Source organism: Oratosquilla oratoria, chromosome 42, assembly GCF_046742065.1.
Source record: "Oratosquilla oratoria isolate Oo_2021 chromosome 42, ASM4674206v1, whole genome shotgun sequence".
In the NCBI taxonomy this organism is placed as follows: domain Eukaryota; kingdom Metazoa; phylum Arthropoda; class Malacostraca; order Stomatopoda; family Squillidae; genus Oratosquilla; species Oratosquilla oratoria.
This window is the reverse complement of record NC_134818.1, coordinates 35,968,083-35,996,023: the sequence shown is the minus strand read 5'-3', so window position 1 is coordinate 35,996,023 and position 27,941 is coordinate 35,968,083. Positions and strand designations below refer to the sequence as shown.

General features: G+C 37.8%; 2 protein-coding genes and 1 pseudogene across 8 annotated transcripts in view; 2 read left to right on the top strand and 1 right to left on the bottom strand.

The window, feature by feature from the left end:
- The window catches only part of LOC143021751 (uncharacterized), a 30,856-nt gene extending 28,769 nt beyond the window's left edge, over positions 1-2,087 (top strand). Inside the window, exon 2 of the mRNA XM_076179455.1 lies at positions 1,058-2,087. Coding sequence (XP_076035570.1) covers positions 1,354-1,821 — 468 coding nt within the window. The 5' untranslated portion in view covers positions 1,058-1,353 and the 3' untranslated portion in view covers positions 1,822-2,087. The remainder of the gene's footprint in view (positions 1-1,057) is intronic.
- The window catches only part of LOC143021745 (SID1 transmembrane family member 1-like), a 407,746-nt gene that overhangs the window by 104,326 nt on the left and 275,479 nt on the right, over positions 1-27,941 (bottom strand). For all 7 annotated transcript variants that reach the window (XM_076179441.1, XM_076179440.1, XM_076179442.1 and 4 more), the window contains one exon: positions 18,818-18,935. In XM_076179441.1, the coding sequence (XP_076035556.1) occupies positions 18,818-18,935 (118 nt within the window). The remainder of the gene's footprint in view (positions 1-18,817; positions 18,936-27,941) is intronic.
- LOC143021364 (uncharacterized) lies at positions 1,974-6,687 on the top strand (annotated as a pseudogene).

The window sequence follows — 27,941 nt, the reverse complement described above, 5'->3', positions numbered from 1 at the left end:
ATGACACATGAGCATTCCTGCCTGCCAGATAATTGGCCAGCCATCTTTTGGTGTTATTGTGCATGTCTGTGTTATATATTTTATTTGTTAGGTTGTGGCGGGGGATAGCATCAAAAGCTTTACTAATGTCCAATGTTATAAGAAGTGTTCTGTGGTGGGGCCTATCTGAATTGATGCCATCAAAAATTCTTTGTGTGAGGTTTGTCAGAAGAGTGTTTGTGGAGTGTAGTGGCCTAAAGCCGTGTTGTGAGTCAGCAAGGGGAATATATGGTGTGACAAGTTTAAGTATTAGGCGTTCAATGACTTTAGAGGGGGTGCAGAGAAGTGTGATTGGGCGGTGCGATGTTGGGATTGTTGGGTCTTTGTTCGGTTTTGGAATGGTGATTATTTTACCATGCTTCCAGATGTCGGGTATAGTGTTGTGTGAATAGCTGTAGTTTGCAATGTTTGTGAGTGCGTGTATACCTTGTGGTCCAATGTGTTTTAGGTGGATGTTGCTTATGTTATCAGGGCCACAGGCAGATGAGTGCTTGAGATTATGCATTATGAGTTTTGTCTGACTGTCTATGAAGGGTGTATAGTCTGAGTCTGTGGGGAAGTCTTTCTTACGTCGAATGGTGCGTCGGTCGTCAGGGTGAGATGTAAGATGGCTCGTCTGTGCAAAATGACGTATGAGTGCGTTTGCTTGTTGTCTGTTTGAGGGTAGATTATCTGTTGTTGTGATTATTGCTGCGTGAGAGCGTGTAGTGTTAGTGTTGGATAGTGTGATGCTGTTGAGTGTTTTGTACAATTTGCTGGTGTTTGTTTTGTGATCAAGTGTATTGATAAAGTTTTGCCAATGTTGTGTTTTTTGTTCATGTATTTTATTGGCAATCATAGTGTTTAGTGTTTGTATTTGGTCTGCTATGTTTTGAGGGATAGGTGTGGGGGTATCGTGTTTAAGTGTGTCACGTTGTCTGATGAGGTCTTGGATTTCTGGTGTGAAGTTGGGGTTGTGTGATTTTCTGTTGCCTCTAGGGATGTATCTCTTGTCTGCGTTTTGTATGATTGTATTAAGGTATGGAAGGGGTTAAAAGCGTGCACAGCATTGTTTATGTTTGTGATTGGTGTACTGTTAAGTGTTTCAAAATGTTGTTCTGTCTCTTCAGTAAAGGCTTCCCAGTTAGCTCTCTTGTAATTGGTGTAAGTGTGTCTGTGGCCAGCTGGGGTGCATCTTGTTTTGGTGGTGATGATGATTGGAAGGTGGTCAGAGCCAAGGGCTCCGACCACTCTCCATGATGTTGTTGGGGTTAGGCAGGGGGAGCAAAAGGTGATATCAGGAGAGGATGGAGTGTAGAGGGCTTGGTATGGGATATGTCAGACTTAGGTTGGGGTGGCTGCATGAATCATCAGTCAGTCAATGGAAGATGGACGACAGAGGAAAAGAAGCTTCATATTAATGCCCGGGAACTCATAGCTGTGCTCCTTACATTAAAATCTTTTGCAAATGAGGTCAGAGGAAAGCACATCAAAGTTTTCTGTGACAACACTACAGCAGTTAACTACATCAATGAAATGGGAGGCACTAGGTCGGTAGCATGTAACAATGTCTCCTCTGATATTTGGAACTGGTGTCTAAACAATGATGCCTGGATCACATGTTCCTTCATTTCAGGGAGTGATAATACTTTGGCTGATACAGCATCCAGAAACTTCAATGACAGACATGAATGGAAGTTGGATGAGAAAATTTTTAAGAAATTAAGCATCATTTTTGGCACACCCAACATTGATCTATTTGCATCTAGGTTGAACAAACAAGTGCCTCAGTTTTGCTCCTAGAGGCCAGACCCAGAATCAAATTATTGTGATGCATTCAACCTTAATTGGGCAACATTAGGTCTCATCTACATTTTCCCCCCTTTCTCCCTGATTGCTAGATGCCTGCAGAAGTTAAGAGCAGAAGGGGCTAGAGGTTGGATGATAGTTCCATTTTGGACATCACAGCCTTGGATGGGAGCACTACTCAGGCTGCTCGTAGAAGATCCAAGAATCATAATGAGGAGAAAGAAAGTGCTGGTGTGGCCCCTGTCGACGGAAGAACATCCCATCATGTCCCATACCAGATTGATGGCCTGTCTACTTTCCGGGAAAGCCTGCGAGAACGAGGCATATCTGAAAAAGGTATGGACCTTATCTTGGCATCATGGAAACCCGGAACTAGCAAACAATACAGATCACATATCAACAGGTGGGCACAATTTTGTCATAGATGGGACATCAATCCCACTACTCCCATTGTAACTGACGTCATAAACTTCTTAACAGAAACTTTCCACAGAGGTGTGGGTTACAACAGTATTAACACGGCAAGGGGGGCCCTATCCTCACTGGGGATAGTTGTGGACGGATGCAGGGCAGGCAACCATCCCCTAGTCATCAGGTTAATGAGGGGAGTTTTCAACCTGAGGCCTTCAATGCCTAGATATAAGGACACCTGGGATGTCAAACCTGTATTAACAAAAATGAAACAGTTGGAACCCTTACAGTCTCTCCCACTGAAAGAACTTACACTCAAACTAGTAATGCTGATGGCACTTACACAAGCTGCCAGAGTTCAGACCCTACACTTACTAGTACTCAAGAATATCATAAAGGAAGAAGCTATTTCAGTCTGGTTAGGGGACAACATTAAACAATGTCGCCCTGGATTTAACATTCAGTCTGTGAAGTTCTTTCCCTACGCTATGGACGAAAGTTTGTGTGTGTGTAGGACTTTGCGCACATATCTGGAAAAACGGAACGCCTCCGAGACGAGACAGGGAAGAAGGATGGAAGACTCCTCATAAGCTTCATCAAACCGCACAAACTGGTATCAAGAGACACAATTGCAAGATGGATCAAGCATGTACTTACTATCTCTGGAATTGACTCTACCAAATACACAGCGAGCAGTGTCCGCTCGGCTGCTGCCTCTCACGCTAGATCCATTTTCGTACCTATACGCCACATCATGTCCAAAGCTGGATGGTCAAGAGAATCGACCTTTGCCAAACACTACAACAAGGAAATTGTACAGGAGGGAGACCCATTCCAAGATGCAGTACTGGATTAGCTTGGGCACACTAAATTTCAAATGGAAGAATTATGGAACGGCCCCAAATTCACCTGCCTAAGAACTTCTGAGGCACAACACCCACATGTCTTCAAAACCTCATATGTTTGCGAACCCTCAGCAGAATTGTGATTTGCTGATATAAAATTACTGAAGTACATGAGACTTACTGTAGGTTAGTTTAGATGTGCTTCTGGTTTTATGAAGCAAATCAATTCTGCTGAAGGGTAAGCATTCATATGCCCTCCTCTCCTCCCCTTACACATAACCAACTGGGAATCTCTTCATTACAAAATAATCAAGTTCCAGGTTATCATGTGGGTGTTTGTATTATTCAAAGACTGTCAGACCGGCTGGGCGGACCATATCTCATTTGAATGCTTACCCTTCAGCAGAATTGATTTGCTTCATAAAACCAGAAGCACATCTCAACTAACCTACGGTAAGTCTCATGTACTTCAGCAATTCTCTTGTATTCCATTTTATCCACAATTTCAGGCTCCAACATGAATATTGAGTCTAATCTTGATGGTTCTTCTCTATATACTTTTTTTTTTTTTTTTTTCTAATCCACTGAGTCATTGTATTCAATGGTCATGTCCAGTAGTACATTTCTCCAAAGGTCCTCTCCACCTTTCACTGTTGTCTCCTCCCAACATATTTCTTTAGAGTTAAAGTCACCTATAATTATATAGTGTTTCCTCCTTTCAGTATTTCATTTAATGCATGCTTTGTGTCTTCCAACATTTTGGAATGATCACTCTCTGTCCAAGAATATGTTTTTGAGGGCACTTATATTACTTCAAATTTTCTACTTTTCACATCGCTGTTTTCAACTCTTATCATAATCAATTCCACATTATTATTTCCTTCTGTTATCTTTGTCACATTTAAGCCTTTCTTAGTCAAAAACATAACTCCACTGTTTCTCCTTTCTATTTTTTATCCAATGATTTTATAAACCTTGTCCCACAGTATTTGGTGGTAGTGAACCTTTTAATTTTGTCAATTCCAATTATATCTGGTTTCTCTTCTGCTTGATAATCGTTTAAGGGGATCGTCAATCAGAAAATCACGATTTTTTTTTTTTAAATACGAAATTCTGAAAATATTTCCTCTAAAAGTGTTGCTCATAAGCTATCTCATGGCTGAGTATGGAAGCTGTATCTTGATTTTTACTATCTAAAAAAATATATAATACAGTACCCCCCCACCCTACTGTGGCTGGGTCGTGTGCGCTGCGTACTGCATATTACGTTTTCTGTTGTTACATATATTTGCTAACAAAAGAAGCTGTGTATTTTGCACAATATTTATGCTTTTGTATGATAAATAATAGCATACGAGCTAATATGTTGACAGATGCTGTGACAGTTGACACAGTATTATGGGAAGGCAATACGTGATTGTGTGAATACTGACGTTCAGACAATGCGTAAAGCTATTATGGCCTCCTACCTGCATTCTGTCAGCACAGATGAGAAGCCATTGCATTCTTACTGTCCTAAGGGAGAAGACTCGTGGTGTTTTTTTCCAGAGAGCACTAACCAGGCAAGAGGTACCCGAGTCTCACAGAGTCAAGAAGCCATTCCTGGCAAAGATTCCCACTGAGAAGCGGAAATCCATCCTGGCAATATATCAAGACCTCACCTCTATAGAGCTTTTAGAAAAATGCCTCAAGGGAAGGACACAAAACCAAAATGAAAACTTCCATGCAAAGATCTGGGCTTTGAGTTCAAAGAGGAAGTTTGCCTCAGCAGCTTGAGTTCAATTCTGTGCTCAAGTTGCAGTTCTCAACCACATCTTTGGTTATGAACTTGCATATATGCCATCAGCAAGAGGGACAACAACCAGTGATGCCATAAAACAGCTTAGGATGGCAGATAAAGATCGTCTGTCGCCAAAGATGCATTGCGCCAAGAAAAGGAAAAGTGCAATATAACCCTGGTGGATACTAACTGGATTCATCATATAAACCTGTAATTAATCAAAAGCTGGCAACAAAGAGTAGGGTTGTGCCTATGATACCCTTTCAACACCATAACATCCTTAACCCCTTCCATACGGTGCCGCACACGTAGGCGTCATGGACTTAGATCTCAGTGGCAGCAGCCAATGCCAGCCGTATGACGTGTCGTAATAATACTCACATCATAAAATATAGTCACCGCTTATATCGATCGTTCTCTCTTTCACCCGCGAATTTTGAATACCACAGAGAATGGGATTCAGGGCACATTTGAGAGAATGTAAAAACACAGGGGCGACTACAATAAATATAATCAAGACGCCGATATGGCAGCCTCGCGAATACACTCGCTCCCCATGACGCCTACGTGTGCGGCACCGTACGGAAGGGGTTAATGATGAAAGGGGACCAGTAACCATGAACAAAAATTGCACATTTAACTTGATTCATATCCAAAATGCCTTCACTGATTTTTAACTGCAAATCCTTTTCGGATTCAGCATAATTGGGAGAACATTTGGAGGCAGATTTATGTCCTGTCAAGGACTAATTGGATTTTTTCATATATACATTTTTTTTTTCATCAACTTTGGATTTTTTTTTCTCATAACAGACTGATCAGAACATCATAATTCTGCCTCCGTTTCTTCATCTATCTTAGCCCATTATAAAGGCAAAAAATAACCAATATCCAGTCAAAGGTCTATCCTTTGAATCAATTTCAAAATTTTCAAAAATTACCCCTCGAAAAAAAAAAAATCACAATAAAAAAAAGTATAAGCATAAATGACTTGAAAACTCAGTGATGTCTTCTCTGAGACAAGACAGTTACAAGGAAAAAATCGCAGCCACTTTTACCCCAAACTAAAAAAGTTCAATTTTCTAATGGACAATCCCCTTAATTCATTTAGTCCTGAAATCAAGCCACCTATGTTGGTATACATTAGTTTTAATTTTTTAATTTTTCCTCCTTTTTTGTTTCCTGTGTTTCCTTTTTTTATATATATATATACCAAATACTCAGCCTCAGCCCTAGTACTCTAAAAAAAAAAAAAATCTTTTCGGTCTCTGTTCTTCTCTCGTTTTTTCATTGTCTTCATTTCTTAGTGTTTTTTCCCTCTTTTTTTTTTCTCATCACTTATTTCTTTTTATATCCACATATTTGTATTTTTCGCTTTTTGCCAACTTTGCTGTTTTTGCTAGTACTTCTTCCTCTATCCTTTGAGGCCTTAGTTTAATTATTTAGTGGTCTATTTGTTTCTTTATAGTCCAATTTTATGCACTTCCTCTATTTCCTTTTCCATTTCTTGCCCATCCTCTTGCATCTCTTTCAGAATTTCTTTTGCTATTTCTTTCTCTCTCTCTCTTTTTTCTTTTCTTTTTTTAAATATCTTGCTACATTGTCTTTCTTTAATACCATAAACAACTATACACTTTTTTTTTATCAATTTGACCCAATTTTCTTTCTCTTTACTTTAATGACAGTTTCTTTTGCTTTTTACTTGTACAATTTCTTTACAAGCTATTTTTTGGAGATACTATCGAAAAAAGGAAATGAGTGATGAGGAAAAGGAGAAAGACAAGGCTCTAAGAATAGCCAGCGAAAGAAACGAGAAAAGAACAAAGACAGAAATTTTTTTTTTTTTAGGAGAGTATTGGATCTGAGACTGAGAAAATGGTACATCAGAAAAATGTAAATGCAAATCATAAAAGAGAAGAAAATATGAAACTAAAAGTGGCTTACACAAATATGGACAGTATGATTTCTGGAATTAATTAATTAAATGACTATCTGGAAATCGAGAAACCTGACATTATGGGAATTGTGGAGACAAAACTGAAAGGTCCTCTATCAACAAGTATGGTGGGACAAGGTCTATACAACTATTGGATGAAAAATAGAATGGATAAACAGGGAGGAGGAGTCATGATATGATCTAAAAAGGGTTTAAATATGACAAAGACAAAAGAAGGCAAATATAATGTAGAATTAATTATGATTAAAGTTGTAAATAATAATATGAAAAATAGAAAATTTGTAGTAGTATGTACCCCCAAACCACAGGCCTGGTCTACTAGTGATCATTCCAAATTACTGGAGGACACAATGAATGCACTAATTGAGTTACTGAAAGAGGTGGTAACATAATGATTATGGGTGACTATAAAGCAAAGGAAATAATCTGGAAAGAAATAATAGTAAAAGGGGAGAAGAACTCTAGAGCAACATGCGACTGGATTTGACAATCAAATATACCTTAACACAATGGCTGAGCGGGTTAGGGCGTCATTACTTGTGGCGAAGGTCGAGGGGATGGCGGTTCGAATCCTGCCACCAGTTAAGTTGAACCAAGGGTATGGTTCATTAAAATTCCACGCTACAAAGCCCTCGGTGAGGGGCACCGTCCTAGCCTTCCGATAGGGGGGGAGTTTGTGACGTTAAACCATATAATCATCACTATAGAAACAGTGAATAACCATCGAAATTAGATTTAATATTCACCTCTGAACCTAATATCATGAACAAAATGGAGTTTAAGACACCAATTGGGAAGAGTGACCACATACTAATAGAGTTTGAACTAAAAGAACAAAGCAACAAGAGACAAAATGAGAAACATTGAGTAGGGAGATTAATGTACAACAAAATGGATTTTGTAAAACTTAAAAAAAAAAAAATTCAAAACACTAATTGGTAAAAATTTTCAAAAGAGGAAACAAAGATGGAACATATCTAAAGAAAAGTATAAGGAAGTAATTGATAAATATGTACCAAAGAAGAATCAAAAAGAGATTTATATAAAGTGCTGGTATAACAAAATGTGCAGGGAGGTGAAAGATAAAAGAGACAAAGCCTGGAAAAAATGGAAAAAAGACAGCAAAACATCCAAATGGCAAACATATATAAAACTTAGGAATGAATATGTGAATATACACAGGAAAGAAAAAAGAAACTAAGAAACAGATATAATAGACAAATGCAAGGATCAACCAACTCTTTTAACCCCTTCCATACGGTGCCGCACACGTAGGCGTCATGGACTTAGATCTCAGTGGCAGCAGCCAATGCCAGCCGTACGACGTGTCGTAATAATACTCACATCATAAAATATAGTCACCGCTTATATCGATCGTTCTCTCTTTCACCCGCGAATTTTGAATACCACAGAGAATGGGATTCAGGGCACATTTGAGAGAATGTAAAAACACAGGGGCGACTACAATAAATATAATCAAGACGCCGATATGGCAGCCTCGCGAATACACTCGCTCCCCATGACGCCTACGTGTGCGGCACCGTATGGAAGGGGTTAAAGATATGTAAATGACAAACTAAATGATAAAATTAAATAGTGAAACTGCATGAAGGAGATAAAGAATATATAGATGACACAGAAATGGCTGAAGTTATGATCAGACATTTCAGGTCTGTTTTTACAATTGAGAGCTCACAAATTTGGGAAGATGGACAATGAGAAAGATCCCCCGAAATGAAAAAAATAAAGATAACACAGAAAGAAATACGAGATCAAATAAAAAACCTAGAAGTTAGGAAGTCACATGGACCAGATGATATTGCAAATTGGATATTGAAAGTGTATAGATGAACTAACAGACAAATTACACAAGATAATAGATTTCTCACTCAAAGAAGGAAAGGTACCACAAGATTGGAAAAATGCAAACATCGTACATACATACATACATACATATACCAAAGGCTTTTTCCCCCTTACACAGGGAGGTAGCCAAAAAGAATTGGCAAACATCATAACAATATTTAAAGGAGGAAACAAAAAAAATCCTACAAACTACAGACTGGTATCCCTTACAAGCACAGTAGCAAAAATGTCCAAAAAGGTTATCAGGAACAAATGGATCAAACACTTGGATGAGAATAAAATACTAAACCCTAAACAATTTGGTTTTAGAAGTGGAAGATCATGTACCACAAATTTAATATGTTTTTACTCAAGATTAATAGAAATAATACAAGAAAGAGATGGCTGGGTAGATTGCACCTTCTTGGACTCGCAGATGGTTTTTGACAAAGTACCACATAAAGTTAACCCCTTCCATACGGTGCCGCACACGTAGGCGTCATGAGGAGCAAGTGGATTCGCGACACTGCCATATCGGCGTCTTGATTATATTTATTGTAGTCGCCCATGTGTTTTTACATTCTCCCTAATCTGCTCTTAATCCCATTCTCTGTGGTTTTCAAAATTCACGGGTGAAAGAGAGAACGATCGATATAAGCCGTGACTATATTTTATGATGCGAGTATTATTACGACACATACGGCTGGCATTGGCTGCTGCCCGCGAGATTTAAGTCCCGTAGTGAAGTGGTTAATGAGAAAATTTGAAATAATAGGAGGAATACCATGTAAGCTACTGGAATGGATGAAAGATTTCTTGAGTGGGAGAAAAATGGTACTTAAAGAGACAAGAACTCGAACTGGGAAGAGATGATAAGTGTCATCCCACAAGGCTCTGTATTGGCTCCTTTAATGTTTGCCATATATATAAATGATATGGATGAAGGTGTGAAATGTTACATGAACTTCTTTGCTGATGACGCTAAACTACTTAGAGAGTAAGGACAGAGGAAGACCGCAGATTGCTACAAAATATGAAAATGGAGTCAGAATTGTGAAGTGAACTTTAACATAAAGAAATGCAGTATAATGGAATCTGGAAAAAGCAAAGTAGAATATCGGGTCCATATAAAATTGGTACCAATGAAGTAAAAAAGTCAACTCAGAAAGGGACCTTTGAATAATTATCTCAAGTGACTTGATACCCAATAAACATCTCAACAAACTAGTTGGAGAGACTTTTAATTTACTGAGATCAATGAAAGTGGCCTTCGACTACATGGATGAAGAAATGGCAAAGAAAATATTAATTACACTGGACCTAAATTGGAGGATTGATGTCTGGAACAAACTAAACTAAAAATATCTGCTTCCTCCAGTCTCTCTCCCTTAATATTCACTTCCAGTCTCCTGCCAATTTCTCCCCTTGTATATCTCATCACCTTAATTTTACTGGAACAGAGAAGAGAAAGAGGTGATTTGCTGACTATTTACAAAATTATGTAAGGGATGAAGTTCTTGATTGAGATGATTTATCAAAAATGGGACAGAAGAGAAACAAGAGGACATGAGAAGCTAAAGAAGGGCAGTTACAGAAGAGATTTGAAAAAGAATAGCTTCCCACACAGAGTGATTGATGTCTGGAACAAATTAAACTGAAACTATCCACTTCCTCCAGTCTCTCTCCCTTAATATTCACTTCCAGTCTCCTGCCAATTTCTCCCCTTGTACATCTCATCATCTTACTTTTACCCACATTTATTTTCAACTTCCTTCTTTCAAACACCTTCCCAAACACTGTCACTAACTTCCTCAATCCCTCTGATCCTGTTACAAGCACAGAGCCACCAACAAACAACAGCTGGCTTATCTCCCACTTTTCTCCATATTCTTTAACCATCTCCAATCCCTGACCCACCACCTTTGCATTTACCTCTCACAACACCCTATCCATGTATAAATTGAGTAGCCAGGATGACATAACACATCCCTGACAAAGTCCCACCTTTACCTCAAACCACTCACTCTCTCCATTTTTAATCCTAGCACAAGCTCTACTACTCTTGTAAAAACTCTTGACTGCTCTTAAAAGCTTTCTTCCTATCTCATATATCTGCAAAACCTCCCACAGTGCCTTCCTGTCTACCTTGTCATAAGCCTTTTCCAGATCCATAAAAGCCCAAAATACATCCTTGCATTTTCCTACAGCTTTCTCACATATCTGTCTTACCACGAAAATCTGATCTACGCAACCCCTACCTATACAAAACCTACACCGTTCCTCACCAATTACTCCCTTTGGTCCTCTCCTAATCCTCTCAATCAAGACCCTCCCATAAGCCTTCCCAACTACACTTAACAAACTGATCCCTCTCAAACTACTACACTCGCACTTATCCCCTTTTCCTTTGTACTCTTCCCTCTCTTAAACAAACACTAAATAACCTCACCAGCCAGTCCACCATCACTGTGCCTACTTTTTTCAGACATTCTGCATGACATCCATCAAACCCAGATACTTTACCTGCTCTCATCATCTTAACAACTGCCTTCATTTCATCTTTCCTTATTTCTCCTCCATTTTCCTCACTCATCATGGTCATTTTCTTAGAGCTTCCCACTGCAACTAACTTTCCTTCCCTATCCTCCTTTACATTTAGCTACTCCCTAAAATACTCTGCCATCTTTCTCTTACTGCCTTCTCTTCCATTATCTCTCCATCTGAACCTTTTACTTTTTCTTCTCTACTTGATTCGCCTCCTCTTCCTCTCTTAATTTCTTTCCAAAACACCTTTTTATTACTTTCAAATTTTTCTGTTATACTTTTACCCCATTTCACACCTGCTATCCTCTTTGCCTCTTTTATCTTACGCTTTACTTCTCTTTTCTTTGTACCTCTATGAAAGCTTGTTTCTTCTCTTCTACAACCTTCTTTGCTTCCTCATCCCACCACTCACTACCCTTCCTTCTATTTCCTGCCATCCTTCTTGTTCTACACACCATATTTGCACACCTTGTGACTACCTCCTTGAACCATCCCCATTCCTCTTCCACTCCTAGTTCTACTCTGTCCTTCACTCCCTCACACTCCTCTCTCAGCTTCATCTTGTACTCCTTCTCCTTATCTCTCATTTAAGCAGTTCACTTTAAGCACCTCCCTACCTTCTGTCCTTTTCCTCTTTCTTCATCTATCCTCCACTCTCAACTTACCTTCCACCAAAAATTGTTCTAATATTACCTCCACTCTCTCCCCTTAGAACATGTACGCCCTTAACTCTTCCTACTATACTTCTGGTTACCACTATACAGTCCATTAATGCTCTATCTACCACCCTCTCCCATGTGTACTTATGCGACTTTCTTCTGAAACACTGTAATTACTATCATCAACTCTAGACACATCACCATCAATTCTCCACTACAATTTTTTCCTGGAATTCCATACTTCCCAATCACTCTGTCTATTGGTTCCTTTCCTACTCTAGCATTAAGGTCTCCCAATACAACTAGATTAACATTTCTCCCTAATCCCTCTATGCACTCATTTAAATCTATCCAAAAACCCTCCCTTTCCCCTACATTCTTCTCACTACCGGGCCCATATGCATTTACAAAAACCCACATCTCCCTTCCCAGATTAACCTTCATCCACATTAAGCTTAAAGAAACCTCCTTCCACTCCACTACACACTTACCTATCTCTTCACTTACTAGTATAGCCACCCCTTCTCTCCCTCATCCTCTCTTCACTCCTGAGAACCTCCCAACTACACTCCCAAACTCACACTCACCCCTCCCTCTCAACTTAGTTTTATTCAGTGGCAATAATTTCATCTTTCTTCTCACAAACATACTCCATATATCTTCCCTTTTACTCTCAACTGTACCACACCCTTCCACATTAAAAGATACACACACACACACACATCGGTCAAAGTGACAACGAAGTTTGGAACTCCAGGAAAACTTCAAGTTTCATCGATCTCAACAATGAGGGAGTACCTTTGTTCTATTAGTAGAGAAGGGGAAAGCTCATGGTGTAGTGGGAAGGTGAAGAAAAAGGAGAGAGGGATTACTGAGGAAAATGGAAGGAAATGAGGAAGGGGACAAACAGGCCCCGGATGTTAGAAGAGGTGTAAACAAAAGGGGTGTAGAACACACAGACAAGGAAGAACAAGGAAGCAGAAGTGTCAAAAGCAGAAATATAGATAATAGTAGATCAATGGAAAGAGAAGATAACTGCTTTTATGGATTTAAGGAGGGAGGAGGTGACAACCTCCCCCCGGCTAGTAAAATCTAGAGGGGGGGGGGGATTGAACGAAACATGGGAGGTTAGATTTAACCAATTAACCCCTTCCATACGGTGCCGCACACGTAGGCGTCATGGGGAGCGAGTGTATTCGCGAGGCTGCCATATCGGCGTCTTGATTATATTTATTGTAGTCGCCCCTCCATAATGACATTCTTTCTAATTCTTTTGTAATCGCATTTTCTATGGTTGTCAAAATTCACGGGTGAAGAGAGAACGATCGATATAAGCGGTGACTATATTTTATGATGCGAGTATTATTACGACACGTCGTACGGCTGGCATTGGTTGCTGCCACCGAGATCTAAGTCCATGACGCCTACGTGTGCGGCACCGTATGGAAGGGGTTAACACTAGTTACCCAAGGAGTTGATAAACTGGAAGAACTAAAGAAGGAGAATCAAAACCTAACTAAAGAAATAGAAGTACAACCACTCCTCGTTTAACGACGACAATTGGGACCAGCGCGCCGTCGTTAACCGAATTGGTCATTAAGTGAAAGTGTATACATATAAGTACATATACTGTATGTACAATGTCCAGCAATACATGTATCTTTATTTTCGTGTATTTTCCCTCTTTTATACAGTACATTAAAGCTTTACTTACTGTTTATTTACGGTGGTTAGGTTCCTGAAATGACCGTATTTGACCAAATCCGCGTATGCTGACATTCCATATTGAATACCGGGGTACTTTTTTAGTTTCGACCATGGGCGCAATATAGCAATAGAAAATTAATTATTAATTTTGTTAATTAAAATGTATCAACGTAATATGCAATTTTGTGGGCGGAAATGAAAGTAAAAAATACCATGCTACAAGAAAATATGCTAATGAACGAAGTCGGTAGCATAGGATTGGGACGCCATCTTGTCGTCTGCCAACGTCTCTCACGACGACGACAACGAGGACGACCCGGATGACATTTAATTTGCAGGTAACGATTTATCAAACACAGGTCAGGTTAGTTTAGTTTAGGTTAGACGAATTCATCATCCTTTTATTTCTTCGACATCGGCATCTATCATAACAAACATGGTGTACCATTCGTCCGACATGACTTCGTTATTTACGAAATTTGTTTTAGCACCTTTTTTTTTCCGCTCACAAAATTGCATATTACTTTGATACATTATAATTTACAAAATTAATAATTAATTTTCTATTGCTATATTGCGCCCATGGTCGAAACAAAAAATTTACCACTACCGGTATATACTGTACCCCAGGTAGTTTTTGCAGCTTGCAGGATGGTAATGTAGACCTAAGCTTCAGAACACTTTACCTCACAGCTAATATCCACCGTACAAGTTCAATTATAACATCATACAAATTTGCCTCAGCCAACTTAATTATCATACACGACATCGCAACTTCGGGAGATTTACGTTAAACGTCTGTCATAAAGCCCATCGTAACTCCGCGTCGTCGCTAACCGAGTAGGTCGTTAAATGAGGAATACCTGTATTAAAAAGACAGTTAAGAGAAGTAAAGGATAAGAATGAGGAATTAAAGAGGTATAATAAAGAGAATAAAGAGTCCATAGCAAAAGAGGTAAGTGGTTGGAAAAAAGTACAAGAGAACAATAAAATTCAATTTAGAGGTATAGTGGAACAGCAGATGAAAGAACAAAGGACACAGTTATTAAAGTGATGAGGGAGAAGGAGAATATAGTAAGAGACTTGGCAGATAAAAAGAAATGTATAATTACATTAGGGATGGAAGAGAAGTATAATCCAAATAGGACTACAAGAATAAAGGAGGAAAAGGAAAAAGTAAATAATATAATAGAAGTAGTTCAAGATGAACCAGAAATAGGGAAACAAAAGAAATAGAATAGGGAAATACAATACAGATAAGTCCAGACCAATTAACCCCTTCCATACGGTGCCGCACACGTAGGCGTCATGGACTTAGATCTCGGTGGCAGCAGCCAATGCCAGCCGTACGACGTGTCGTAATAATACTCGCATCATAAAATATAGTCACCGCTTATATCGATCGTTCTCTCTTCACCCGTGAATTTTGATAACCATAGAAATGCGATTACAAAAGAATTAGAAAGAATGTCATTATGGAGGGGCGACTACAATAAATATAATCAAGACGCCGATATGGCAGCCTCGCGAATACACTCGCTCCCCATGACGCCTACTTGTGCGGCACCGTTTGGAAGGGGTTAAGGTTAAATTCAGGTCACAAATGACAGCTGAGAATATCATAGCAAAAACAGGGAAACTAGCAGACAGTGATCAATATAAATAGATATGGATAAAAAGAGAAATAAATAAAGAGGGGAGAGAGGATGAGAAAACAAAAAGACTAGAAGCTGAGGGAAAAAAAAATAAACGAGAACAGAACAGAGTCAGAAAAAGGAAAATTCTATTGGAGAGTAGTGTATATGAAAGTGAGGAAATGGTTCATAGCAGAGAAAAACAGGAAACACAATGGAAGTAGCAGAAAATTAAAAGTGTCTTATGCAAATATAGATAGCTTAATAACAGGCTTGAACGAACTGAATGATTATCTGAAGGAAAAAGAACCGGACATAATGGGAATTGTAGAGACAAAATTGAAAGGTCCACTACCACCCAACAGTGTAGGACATGGTGCATATTATCATTGGATTAGAAACAGAGAGGTAAAACACTAAGAAGGATATAAATGTGAGGAATGTCACATATGGAAAGAATAGAGTAGAGATGATTATGATGGAAGTGGAGGACAGGGATGGGAAGAGCAGGAAGCTTGTAATAAATTATGTGCCTCCTAAAACGGCCTCATGGGAAGAAAGAGAACACAAAGTTATGTTAGAAGACACAAGGATAACACTAAATAAGATAATGGAAGATGGAGGAAGAATAGTTATAATGGGTGAATTTAATTGTAAAGAAATCTGCTGGGAAGAGATGACAGTGAAGGGTAGAGATGACCTACTTGAGATGATTATAAAACATATAATGACGCAATGGATAAAAGAGAATACTAGGTATAGTAATGAGGAAGAACCATCGAGACTGGACCTAATCACATCAGAACCCAAAATAGTGGACAAGATTGAATATAAGACACCAATAAGTAAAAGTGACCACATATTGGTTGAACTGGAACTAAATGAGGAAAAATACATGAAAAAAAGAACAATATAGAAAGGGAAGATTGATGTATGAACAAACAAATTTTTATGAAATAAGAATATTTCAAAAAGCAGACTGGGAAAGAATACACAAGGAGGAGACAACAGTAGAAGAGAAATGGAATATTTTGACAAATATTTGTAAAGATGGAATGGAAATGTATGTTCCAAGACGAAAGCAAGAAAAAGAATATCTAAAGTGTTGGTACAACAAAAGATGTAGGGAGTTAATAGACAAAGGGGATAAAGCTTGGATAAAATGGAAAAAAGACGAAGACTTGAAAAATGTAAAAGATATACTAATTATAGAAATGAATATATACAAGTGAGCAGAGAAGAAAAGAGAAAATATGAAAAAGATGTCACAGAAAAATGTAAAGATCAACCAAAACTACTTTACAGATTTGTAAACAACAAACTGAAAAACAAACAAGAATTAGGAGAAATTGAATACACAGATGAAATAGAAATGACAGAAATTATGAACAAGCAGTTTAAATCAGTGTTTACAAGGGAGAACATACAACGTAGTGATATCGAGTGGGAGGAGAGAGTCCTCCCTATGAAAGAGAAAGAGATAGAAGTATCAAGGAATGAAATAATGAATCAGTTGAGTAATCTCGATGTCAGAAAATCGCATGGACCGGATGAAATTACAAACTGGATTTTGAGAGAATGCAGGAATGAACTAACAGACAAAATACACAATCTAATAAACAGTTCATTGAAAGAAGGAAAAGTTCCAGAAGATTTGAAAAGAGCAAATATAGTACCAATATATGAGGGGGGAAACAAGGAAGACCCTACTAACTATAGACCAGTCTCTCTTACAAATATGATGGCTACAATTTGTGAAAGAATTATCAAAATTAGATGGGTAAGGCATTTGGAAAAAAAAACGTACTAAATCCAAGGCAATTTGGATTTAGACAAAGACTATCATGCGTCACAAACTTAATGTGTTTCTATTCAAGGCTAATATATGTAATACAAGAAAGAGATGGATGGGCTGATTGTGCATTTCTAGACCTGAAAAAACTTTTGATAAGGTGCAACATAAGAAGTTGCTAAAGAAATTAGAAACTACAGGAGGAATACAGGGCAAACTGCTGAAGTGGATGGAAGACTTCTTGCATGAAAGAAAAATGAGAGTGGTGATAAAAGACAAGCACTCTAATTGGGATGAAGTGATAAGTGAAGTTCAACAAGGAACAGTTCTGGCCCCAATAATGTTTGCTATATATATTAATGATATGGATAAAGGAACTAAAAGTTATATGAACTGCTTTGTGGATGATGCAAAATTGTTGAAAAAAGTGAACACTGAAGAAGATTGTGAGTCACTACAGAGTGATCTAAATAAAGTATGGGAATGGAGTAGGAAGTGGTAGATGGAATTCAATATTAAGAAGTGTAGTATAATGGAATTTGGAGGAAGCAAAAACAGAATAGTGGAATCATATAAATTGGGAGAAGAAATTAAAAAAGTAGAAAATTAGAAGGACCTGGGAGTCATTATTATGAATAATATGTCACCTGAGAAACATATAAACAAAATTTTTGGAGAAACTTATAATTTAATAAGAACAATCAAAGTGGCATTTACATACATGGATGAAGAAATGGTGAAGAAAATACTGGCCACTTTGATAAGACCAAGATTGGAGTATGCAGCGACGACATGGTCACCAAGTACTAAAAAATGTATAAAAAAACTTGAAAGAATACAAAGAGCAATTACAAAATTGGCATCAACACTCTCAAAACTATCATATGAAGAGAGACTAGCAAAACTTGAGCTACAGACATTAGAGCAGAGAAGAGAGAGAGGAAACTTGATAACTATTTATAGAATCATGAAAGTCATAGAAACTATTGATATAGAGGATCTAATAAAATGGGATAGTAGAAATACAAGAGGACACGGGAAGAAAATCAAGAAAGACATTTATAGAAGAGACCTGAAAAAGAACAGCTTTCCCCACAGAGTATTAGACATTTGGAACAAGTTAGATGAGAAAGTGGTGTGTGCAAAAACAATACACGAATTTAAAAACAGTCTAGATTAAATGAGATATGAAGATGGGACACCATGAGCATAGCTCCCCTTCCCGTAAAATACAACTAGGTAAATACACCTTAGGGTACTGGTTGGAAAACTCCTAGACCCTCTTATGCCTTTACTTTCTTTAAAAATGTCTCCTTTGGGGCTATAGGGAAAAGGATGCCTAGTCCCCATCCCATTTTTTGTCACCTTTTACAACTCAAGTGGGAAGATTTGGTGGCACTATTCTTTTCCCCCACCATGGGGTTAGGCAAAAAGAAATGAATATTCAGAGAAATGGTACAGGACAGTAACAAGGGGTGGGGGACAGCCGCAGTATAACAAAGTATCATCATTTCTCTATGAACAGAGATTTTCTCTATCACTGACAAAATGATGTGTGGCTCTGGTCTGTAGGGGCGCCCCATACAGACCCAAAAATATCAGCTGCATACTACTTGCCACAATAACATGCAGCCAATACCCCAGACAGGGAACCAAATAAGTTCAAATATTGAGGTTCCAATGCTTATAAAAATATATCATTTGCAGCTTCTAGACAAAACATATCTACTTTAACATGTCATTTACCATTTCCAAAATAAAAGGCATATGAAATAAGATGCACCAAGTTTAAAAATGTTACAGTGAGTCTTCTTACCAAAGCGGATGGTAACATTGTTTGGGCAAAAGTGATATAAGCTGGACATGATGCCCTGAACAATCAGGCCATGGCCAAGAGATTTGAATAACCCATAATGTCTGGAAACTCCAACATCCTGCAAAAAAAAAATATACATAAATAAAATAAATAAATAAATAAATAAATAAAAAATAAAAATAAATCTAAATAATCAAAAAGACGACAAAAATCATACCTGAATTTTTTTTTTTTTTCAAATATCATTAAGATGAATAACATTGCAAAATAAATGTCGAATTTTGAAATCTAAATATACTTGTACAGATGTAACATATAAGTGTGTTACTTGGGCTAGAATATTAGGATGGTTTGGACACATGGAAAGAATGAGTGAAGAAAGACTAGTAAAAGAGGTATGGAAGGCAGATGTGGAGGGAGTGAACACGAGGGGACGTCCTAAGATGAGGTGGATGGATGGGGTGAAGGGGGCTTTGGGGAAGAGGGGAATGTCTGTTGAGGAAGGATGGGAGAGGACAGAAGACAGGGGTGAATGGAGAATGGTTGTATATGGATGATGTTGTGATTGCATGAGGTGGAATGGGTGGGTGGATGGGGGGTGAGGTAGTATGTGTGAGCAAAATTTGATGCAGCCTGAGGGGATTTCTCCCCGTCCTCTCATTTTATGCAATGGGGGGACGGAGAGGGGGGGTTGCCGATTTAATGAAGCGGCCTTGCTGTGGATGTGCTGTGTCTTGCGACACTGCTTCTGACCCAGGGCAGTGGACAAGGTGCAGGAATGACCCGTCATTCAGGACGTGCTAAGATAAGAGGGAGGGTGGAGGGGTGTGGAGTGTATTCAGGGATGGAATGGGTGGGAATGATTTTATGCCTTTTTCTTTTTGGCTACCACCCTTGTAAGGGGGAAAAAGCCTTGGTATATGTATGTATGTACTTGGGCTAGGTGATGTAGGGAGAGAATGAATCTTGGACTGGCTTGTGCTCTTTATTCAAGTTAACCCCTTCCATATGGTGACGTATGAGGAGCAAGTGGGTACGCGAGGCTGCCATATCGGCATCTTGATTATATTTATTGTAGTTGTACCTGAGTGACCCTCATACTCTGTAAACTGGCTTCATCATATTTTCTATGGTTATCAAAATTCACGGGTGAAAGAGAACGAGCAATACAGGGGTTACTTTATTTTTTATAATGCGAGTATTATGATGCAATATTGCACGTCTGGCAGCTAATGCTGCCCGCAGAATTTTGGCTCGGAGTGAAGGGATTAACCTTTTCAATACGAGTCAAATTCTCGTGGGCAGCATCATCTGCCTGATGTATGTATGATGCGTCACAATACTCGCATTATAAAATATAAACCTACAGCTGTATTACTTGTTCCCTTTCACTTTGGATATTAATAACAAGAGAAAATATGTTCAAGTCTATTCACAGAATATGGGGATCACTCAGCGACAACTACAAAATAAATATAATAAAGATTCAAAACCCAGTATTCACATACATCCGCACAAAAAAGGTACTAAGAAAAATTTAAATAATAGATGGAATACAAGGAACAGGAGAAAAATGAGGGTGGTACTTAAGAGACAAAAACTCAAATTGAGAAGAAATAATAAGTGGAGTCCCACAAGGCTCTGTATTGGCTCCGATAATGTTTGCCATATATATAAATGACATGGATGAAGGTGTGCATTGTTATATGAACTTCTTTGCAGATGATGCAAAACTACTAAGAAGACTAAGTACAGAGAAAGATTGCAAATCTTTACAAGAAGACCTGGACAAAATCTGGAAATAGAGTCAGAAGTGTGAAGTTAATTTCAACATCAAAAAATGTAGTAGAATGGAATTTGGAAAAAGCAAAAATAGAATATCAGGACAATACAAAATAGGTACAATGGAAATTAAAAATGTCAACTTGGAAAGGGACCTAGAAGTAACTATCACCAATGACATGACACCAGACAAAAATATCAACAAATTAGTTGGATAAACTTTCAATTTATTAAGATTAATGAAAATGGCTTTTGACTACATGTATGAAGAAATGGTAAAGAAAACGTTAGTTACACTGATAAGACCAAAATTGGAGTACACTGCAACACTATGGAAACTGGTACTAAAAAGAACATAAAGAAATTAAAAATGATTCAAAGAGCAACAACAAAGACAACACCAACACTCTCCAAATTGACATACAAACAAAGATTGGACAAACTTGAACTACCTACCCTGGGACAAAGAGAAAGAGGAGACCTGCTAATCATCTATAGTATTATGAAAGGGATGGTAGTCCTTGATAGAGATGACTTATTTAACCTCTTCACTCCGGGGCACATCGCACGTCTGGCAGCATTAGCTGCCCGACGTGCGATGTTGCATCATAATAATTGCATTACAAAAAATAAAGTCAGTGTTCAATCATTTGTTCTCTTTCACCCGTGTATTTTGATAATCATAGAAAATTGATGAAGCCAGTTTAGAGAGAATCAAAATTATGTAGGTACGACTACAATAAATATAATCAAGATGGCAACGTCGGCATCATCGAGTATCCACTTGCTCCTCATGCCGCCTACATAGGCGTCACCGTATGGAAGTGGTTAATTGGGACAAAAGAAAAACAAGAGGAGACAAAAAGAATCTTAAAAAGGATAGTTACAAAAGAGATCTGATAAAGGATAGTTACAGAAGAGATCTGAAAAAAGAATAGCTTCCCACAGGGAGTGATAGATATCTGGAACTGAATGAAGAAACAGGGTGTGCAAAAACTATACAAGAATTTAAGATCAAACTGGATGCTGAGAGATACAAAAGCATGTCACTACGACCATAGCTCTCTTCCCATAAAATACAACTAGGTAAATAGTATATGGACAGAAATCTATCAGGAACATGGAAAGAGAAATAATGAAAAACACTTGAGAGATTTACCCTAAATGTATGTAGCAGAGACTGATCCCCCACAAAGATATATATATAAGTACTGACAACACTAAAAAAGTATTCATATATTTAAGTAGGAAAAAATTATGGGTTAAGTACTTAGGGTATAAGAGAGCTTTACATGGAGTTGGCATCAATTAGGAAAGTATGGGTTAAAAAGTGGGTTCACATTCTTTTATGACTGAATTTTCATCCACTGAAGATAAGAGAATACTGTGACTAGCCTGTGGGTACATATGTGTTGCTTCTGTCTTCTCAAGTTTTATTTGTTATACCCTCTTGATACCTTCTCATCCTATTTCATGAATTTTCTTCATGTTCTTACTTCTTACTTCAGCTCCCAGTAGTAGATGTTATGCCTGTCATTGGTCCCAGCATGTTCCTCCACCTGGCTCTATCAGAGTTTCGATGTTGGGCAAGTCATGTCTGCTGAGGGCTTCTTCAACATTTTCTTTCCATCTCTTTCTCAGTCTTCCTATTGGCTTTCTTCTGTCTGGCTTCCACTCCCAGCATCCCCTTGCAATTCTTACCATCTTAACTGGGCAGCATCTATTTTGCATAGCATGGAACAGATGCCAATGCTTTTCCTTATATCTTCGTTTTTTAGTTTATCTCTCCTCGTCTTTCCAACTATGGCTCTCAATGGTCTTATTTCCACTCCCTGAATCCTGCTCATGCCAACGTTTGTCATTACCAATTTTATGAACCATTTGTTAGGGTAGGTGTCAAGACAGTATTGAAAATAATCCTTTTCACTTCTAAAGGTACATGTTTTTCTTTCATTATTGGCCAGAGAGCTCCAACATTTGCACTAAATTTATTCTCTCTGAAATATCCCTCTTATTTCCACCCTCCTTTGAGACTACTCTTCCTAGATTTTTAAAGATGTTTGTATTTTTTACCATCTTATTTCCTATGGTGATGCAAAGCTCATGTTCTTCTCTTCTGCTAATGGTCAGTATATCTGTCTTTTCTACATTCATTTTCATACCTTTTCTTATAAAGCACTCATTCCACCTTTTTAGGTCTTCTTTGATCTTTTCCCTATCTGTGCTTCATTCACCATTCAGCTATATCATCTGCATAAGCCATTATTCTGTTCTTACAGTTTTCTTCTTTACCTTCTTTAAAATCCTCTATTACAGTGTCCATATATGCTATAAAGAGCAGAGGGGATAACACCCTTCCTTGTTTAACCCGTTTCTACAGAGAACCACTTTTCTGACTCCTTTGATGTTCTAACACTGCATACACAGGGGTAATACAAACTTTTTATAGCTTTCATTAGATGTCCCTTGACACCATACCTCTCCTCCATATATCTCCATACCTTTTCACAAGGTATTGAATCAAATACCTTCTGTAGATCAATAAAAGCAATGTACAGGCTTTGGTTATACTCCCATGCCTTCTCTACCACCATCCTTAGTCCAAAAGTTAAGTCTGTTACTGATCTATCACTTCTGTAACTATACTGCTCCTCTTCTAAAATTTGTTCTACTAGGTCTCTTACTCTTTTCTCAATTATTCTCTCATATAACTTTGTGATGTGGGGTAGGAGGGAAATCCTTCATAGTTGTTACAATTTCCAGCATCAGCTTTACCTTTGAAAATTGGGACTCCTCTGGTACTGTTCCTTCTCTATAGATCTTATTTATGAGCTTCAATATATTTTGCTGTACAACATTTCCTCCTTCCTTTATTAGCTCTATTGATATTTCATCTACTCCTGGTGTTTTGGAATTTTTCATTTCTCTCAATGCTCCTTTAAATTCTTTTTCTGTGATTTCATCATGTTGTTCTCCATCAAAACCTCCTCTATCTCTTGCCATTGTTCCTCATTTCCTGCATTTAGGAGCTCTTGAAAGTATTCTGTCCATCTGTTGTCTATCTCATCCTGATCCAGAGGAACATTCCCCTCTAGGTCTTTAATACTACATTGTTTTGCCTTGCTTTTCCTGTATGACTGCTATAGCATATAATAACTTTTTTCCTTTCTGTAAATCCTCTGTCAATCTCTCTCCCAGATCTTTCCATATCTCGGTCTTTGCTCGATCTTTTGCAAGATTTGTTTATTTCCTTGCCAGTACATATTCTGCATGGATTTCAGGGGTTCATCTTCTTAGCCACTTTCTTAACTTTAAAGTTATGTTCTTTACTGCCTGTTTGACCTCCTCATTCCACCAAGGTGTTTTTTCCTATTTTCTCCAATGCATTCCACCCCTAAAGTTTCTTCTGCTACCTCACTGACTGTTTCTTTCAGTGTCCCATCTTTCTTTTTCATCATTTTGCTTCTCCAACTTTTGTGTAAGTTTAGTTTTCTAAGCATTCTTTTTATCTTCCTCTTGCAAACTTTTTGTTTTGATTACTTTTATTTTTCTGTATTGCCGTAGTTTTACCTTACCGATCTTAAGATCAGCCACTAGTAACCTGTGGTCTGTATCTAAACTCACGCCTGGTATTACCTTTATATTGGTAAAAATTCTTCTGTCTAAGCATATTATGTAATCGATAATTGATTGTTTATCAAACTGTCCTGTATTTTGATTCCATCTATATCTAGTGAATTTATGTTCCTCTTTATGTTGGTAAAAGCAATTCATTATTTTCAAACCATTTCTCATGCAGTAGTCTATCAGTTTTTCTCCTGAGTTTCTTGTCTCTTCCCCAAATGTCCCTGTTATTATATTTTCTATTCCTTCTCTTTCCTTTCCAACTCTAGCATTAAATTCACCAATCAAAAGTCCTATATCGCCATCTAGGATCTCATATTCTTCCTCTAAAACATCTAGGAAATTTTCTTTTTCTTCTTCAGGACATCCCTGTTGTGGTGCATACACTTAATATATATTGTACTTTCTTCCTTCCATTCGTATTGTACACTTCATTAGTCTTTCATTGATCAGTTTCACCTCTTGAATATATTATGTCAGTCTTGGTCCCACTATCATAGCTACTCTGTGCCTTCTCCCTCTCTATTCTGATCCACAGTACATTAAAGTATATCCCCCTCCGACGTCTCTTCCTTCATCTTTTCCCCAATGTCTTGTCTCTGCCATTCCTTTAATGTCTATCATTCATCTCCAAGATTTCTTCTTCTTTGTCTCTATATGTTGCGATGTTAATCGTTGCAAGTCTTACTTTGAGGAGTGTCTTGTGTGAATTTCCTTTACATTTCCGATCTCGTTTACCAAAGTGCCGCCTGGATTCTGAGGCTGGTCATGGATTTTCATAAGCATAAAGCTTTTTACACTACCGGCTAGCTAGGCCTGTCGTAGCAACCCTCCTCCTTTCTCATCTGGGCTTGGAACCAGCAATGTTCTAAATTCTGAAAACGGCAACCATGTTGCATTTCATTCTTTCTTCCAGTGTGGGTAATACACCAGACATGAACCACATTAATGTGCCTGCGCTTAGGAAACCACTCATCATTAAGGTAAATTTCACAGAATATGCCTGGCCACAGATTCAAATTGACCTGGATGCAGCCACCAGAGGACACAGAGAGAGAGGTGACCTGCTGACCATCTACAGAATCATGAAAGGCACAGAAATACTTGATAGAGAGGACTTCCTAATCTGGGACAAGAGAAACACAAGAGGACATGGAAAGAAAATAAAAAAAACATAGCTATAGAAGAACTGAAGAAAAACAGTTTTCCACATAGAGTATTGGACACTTGGAACAAACTGGATCATGAAATAGTATGGGCAAAAACCATTCATGAGTTCAAAAGTAATCTAGACACTGCGAGATACAAAGGCGGGACACCATAAGCACAGCTCCCCTTCCCACAAAATACGACTAGGTAAATACAGAACACCTCATAATACAATGCCCCACACTAACAATCCCCAAATAACAACACAATATCTCTTCTCTAAGTGACTTGTGGTCCTAGCTAGAGGGCATTGCCACTTTCATGGAGGCCACAAGTCTTCTGCAAGCAAGACCTGGGGTAACAAATCATTTGATTGACCAATTAACTCCTTCAATACGATGACGCCTACGTAGGCGTTATGAGGAGCAAGTGGGTACGCAAGGATGCCGATGTCGGCATCTTGATCATATTTTTTGTAGTCGTACCTGCATGACCCCCACACTCTATAAACTGGCTTCATCATATTTTCTATGGTTATCAAAATTCATGGGTGAAAGAGAATGAGCTATATAAACGGTAACTTTATTTTTTATAATGCGAGTATTCTGATGCAACATCGCACGTCTGGCAGCTAATGGTGCCCGCGAGATTTTGGCCCGTAGTGAAGGGGTTAATTTCTCTTGGGCTGATATTGTACCAATTTATAAAGGAGGAAATAAGGAAGACCCAACAAATTACAGATCAATTTCCCTCATAAGTATGGTAGCTAAAATTTGTGAAAAAGTTATAAAAAATAGATGGATAAAATATCTGGAGAACAAGATCCTACATCAGAGACAATTCGGATTTAGACAGGGAAGATCATGTACCACAAATCTAATCTGTTTTTACTCAAGACTACTAAACATAATACAAGAAAGGGATGGATGGGCTGATTGTGTGTTCCTAGATTTACAAAAAGCTTTTGATAAAGTCCCTCACAAAAAAAATATTAAGAAAACTGGAAACCATAAGAGGGATACAGGGAAAACTACTGAAATGGATGGAGGACTTTTTGCATGGAAGAAAAATGAGAGTAGTGCTCAGAGATAAGAAAACTGGAAACCGTAAGAGGAAAATTGGAATTTGCTGAAATGGATGGAGAACTCTTTGCATGGAAGAAAAATAAGAGTAGTGCTAAGGGATAAGAGTTCTACTTAGAAAGAAGTAATTATTGGAGTTCCACAAGAATCAGTATTGGCTCCAATAATGTTTGCTACGTAAATGACTTGGACGAAGCTCTGGAAGGTTACAGTAACTTCTTTGCAGTTGATGCAAAATTGTTAAAGAAATTTATTATTGAAACTGACTGTGATTCAATATAAAGAGATCTCAACAGGGTCTGGGGATGAAGTCAGAAGTGGGAAGTGGATTTCAACATAAAGAAATGTAGCATAATGGAATCTGGAGGGAAAAAAAAAAAAAAAATAAATAAAAATAATAATAAGAATAATATCAAATTGGTGAAAAAGAATTAACAAAAGTGGGATATGAAAAAGATCTTGGAGTGATCATCACAAAAGATATGTCCCCTCACAAACAAATAAAATTGTCAGTGAAACCTTTAACTTCCTAAGATCAGTAAAAGTGGCTTTTATTTACTTGAAGAAATGGCAAAAAAAATATTAATCACACTGACAAGGCCTAAATTGGAGTATGCAGTGACACTTTGGTCACCCAGTACTAAAAGGAATATAAAGAAAATTGAGAAAATCTAGACAGCAACTATGAAGATGGCCCTAACCCTTTAAAAAATGTTATGTGAAGATGTTAAAAACTAGAACTACTGACTCTGGAACAAAGAAGAGAAAGAGGTAACTTGTTGACCATCTACTGTATATATATATTTATATATATATACATATTTATATATATGTATATATATATACATATATATATACATAAATATACATATATATATACATATATACAGTATATATATATGTATATATATATATATATATATATATATATATATATATCACAAGACAAAAATGTAGTAGCACATTTAGTAAAATGTTTTAAATAACCCACTATCGGAGAAACAAAGCAAAGGAGACAGACGAACTGTATATTTCGACCACTACTGTGGTCCTCTTCAGCAGTATGGATACAAGATAAGATGTACAAGAATTTATACAGTGAGAGAGGTACAAAGTAGGAACAAGGGGAGGTGGCTCAAGTCACATGTCCGAGGTGGGGCGGATTCGGTAATGGTAATAATTTATTCACAGCATAAGTTGTTATACAATCAGGTGACCATTGCCCTTTTGATATACTACATATATATATATATATATATATATATATATATATTATACATATATATATTATATATATATATATATACTATATATATATATATACTATATATATATATATATATATGTTGTGTATGTTTCTTAAGACAGATTGAACATTTTTAGAAGTTCCACCATGGGATACGAACCCTGACCCGTGCGTCAATAATCACGAGGCCAAGACGTTAGCAACCATGCTACATGGTGATGAACCATCATCATGTAGCATG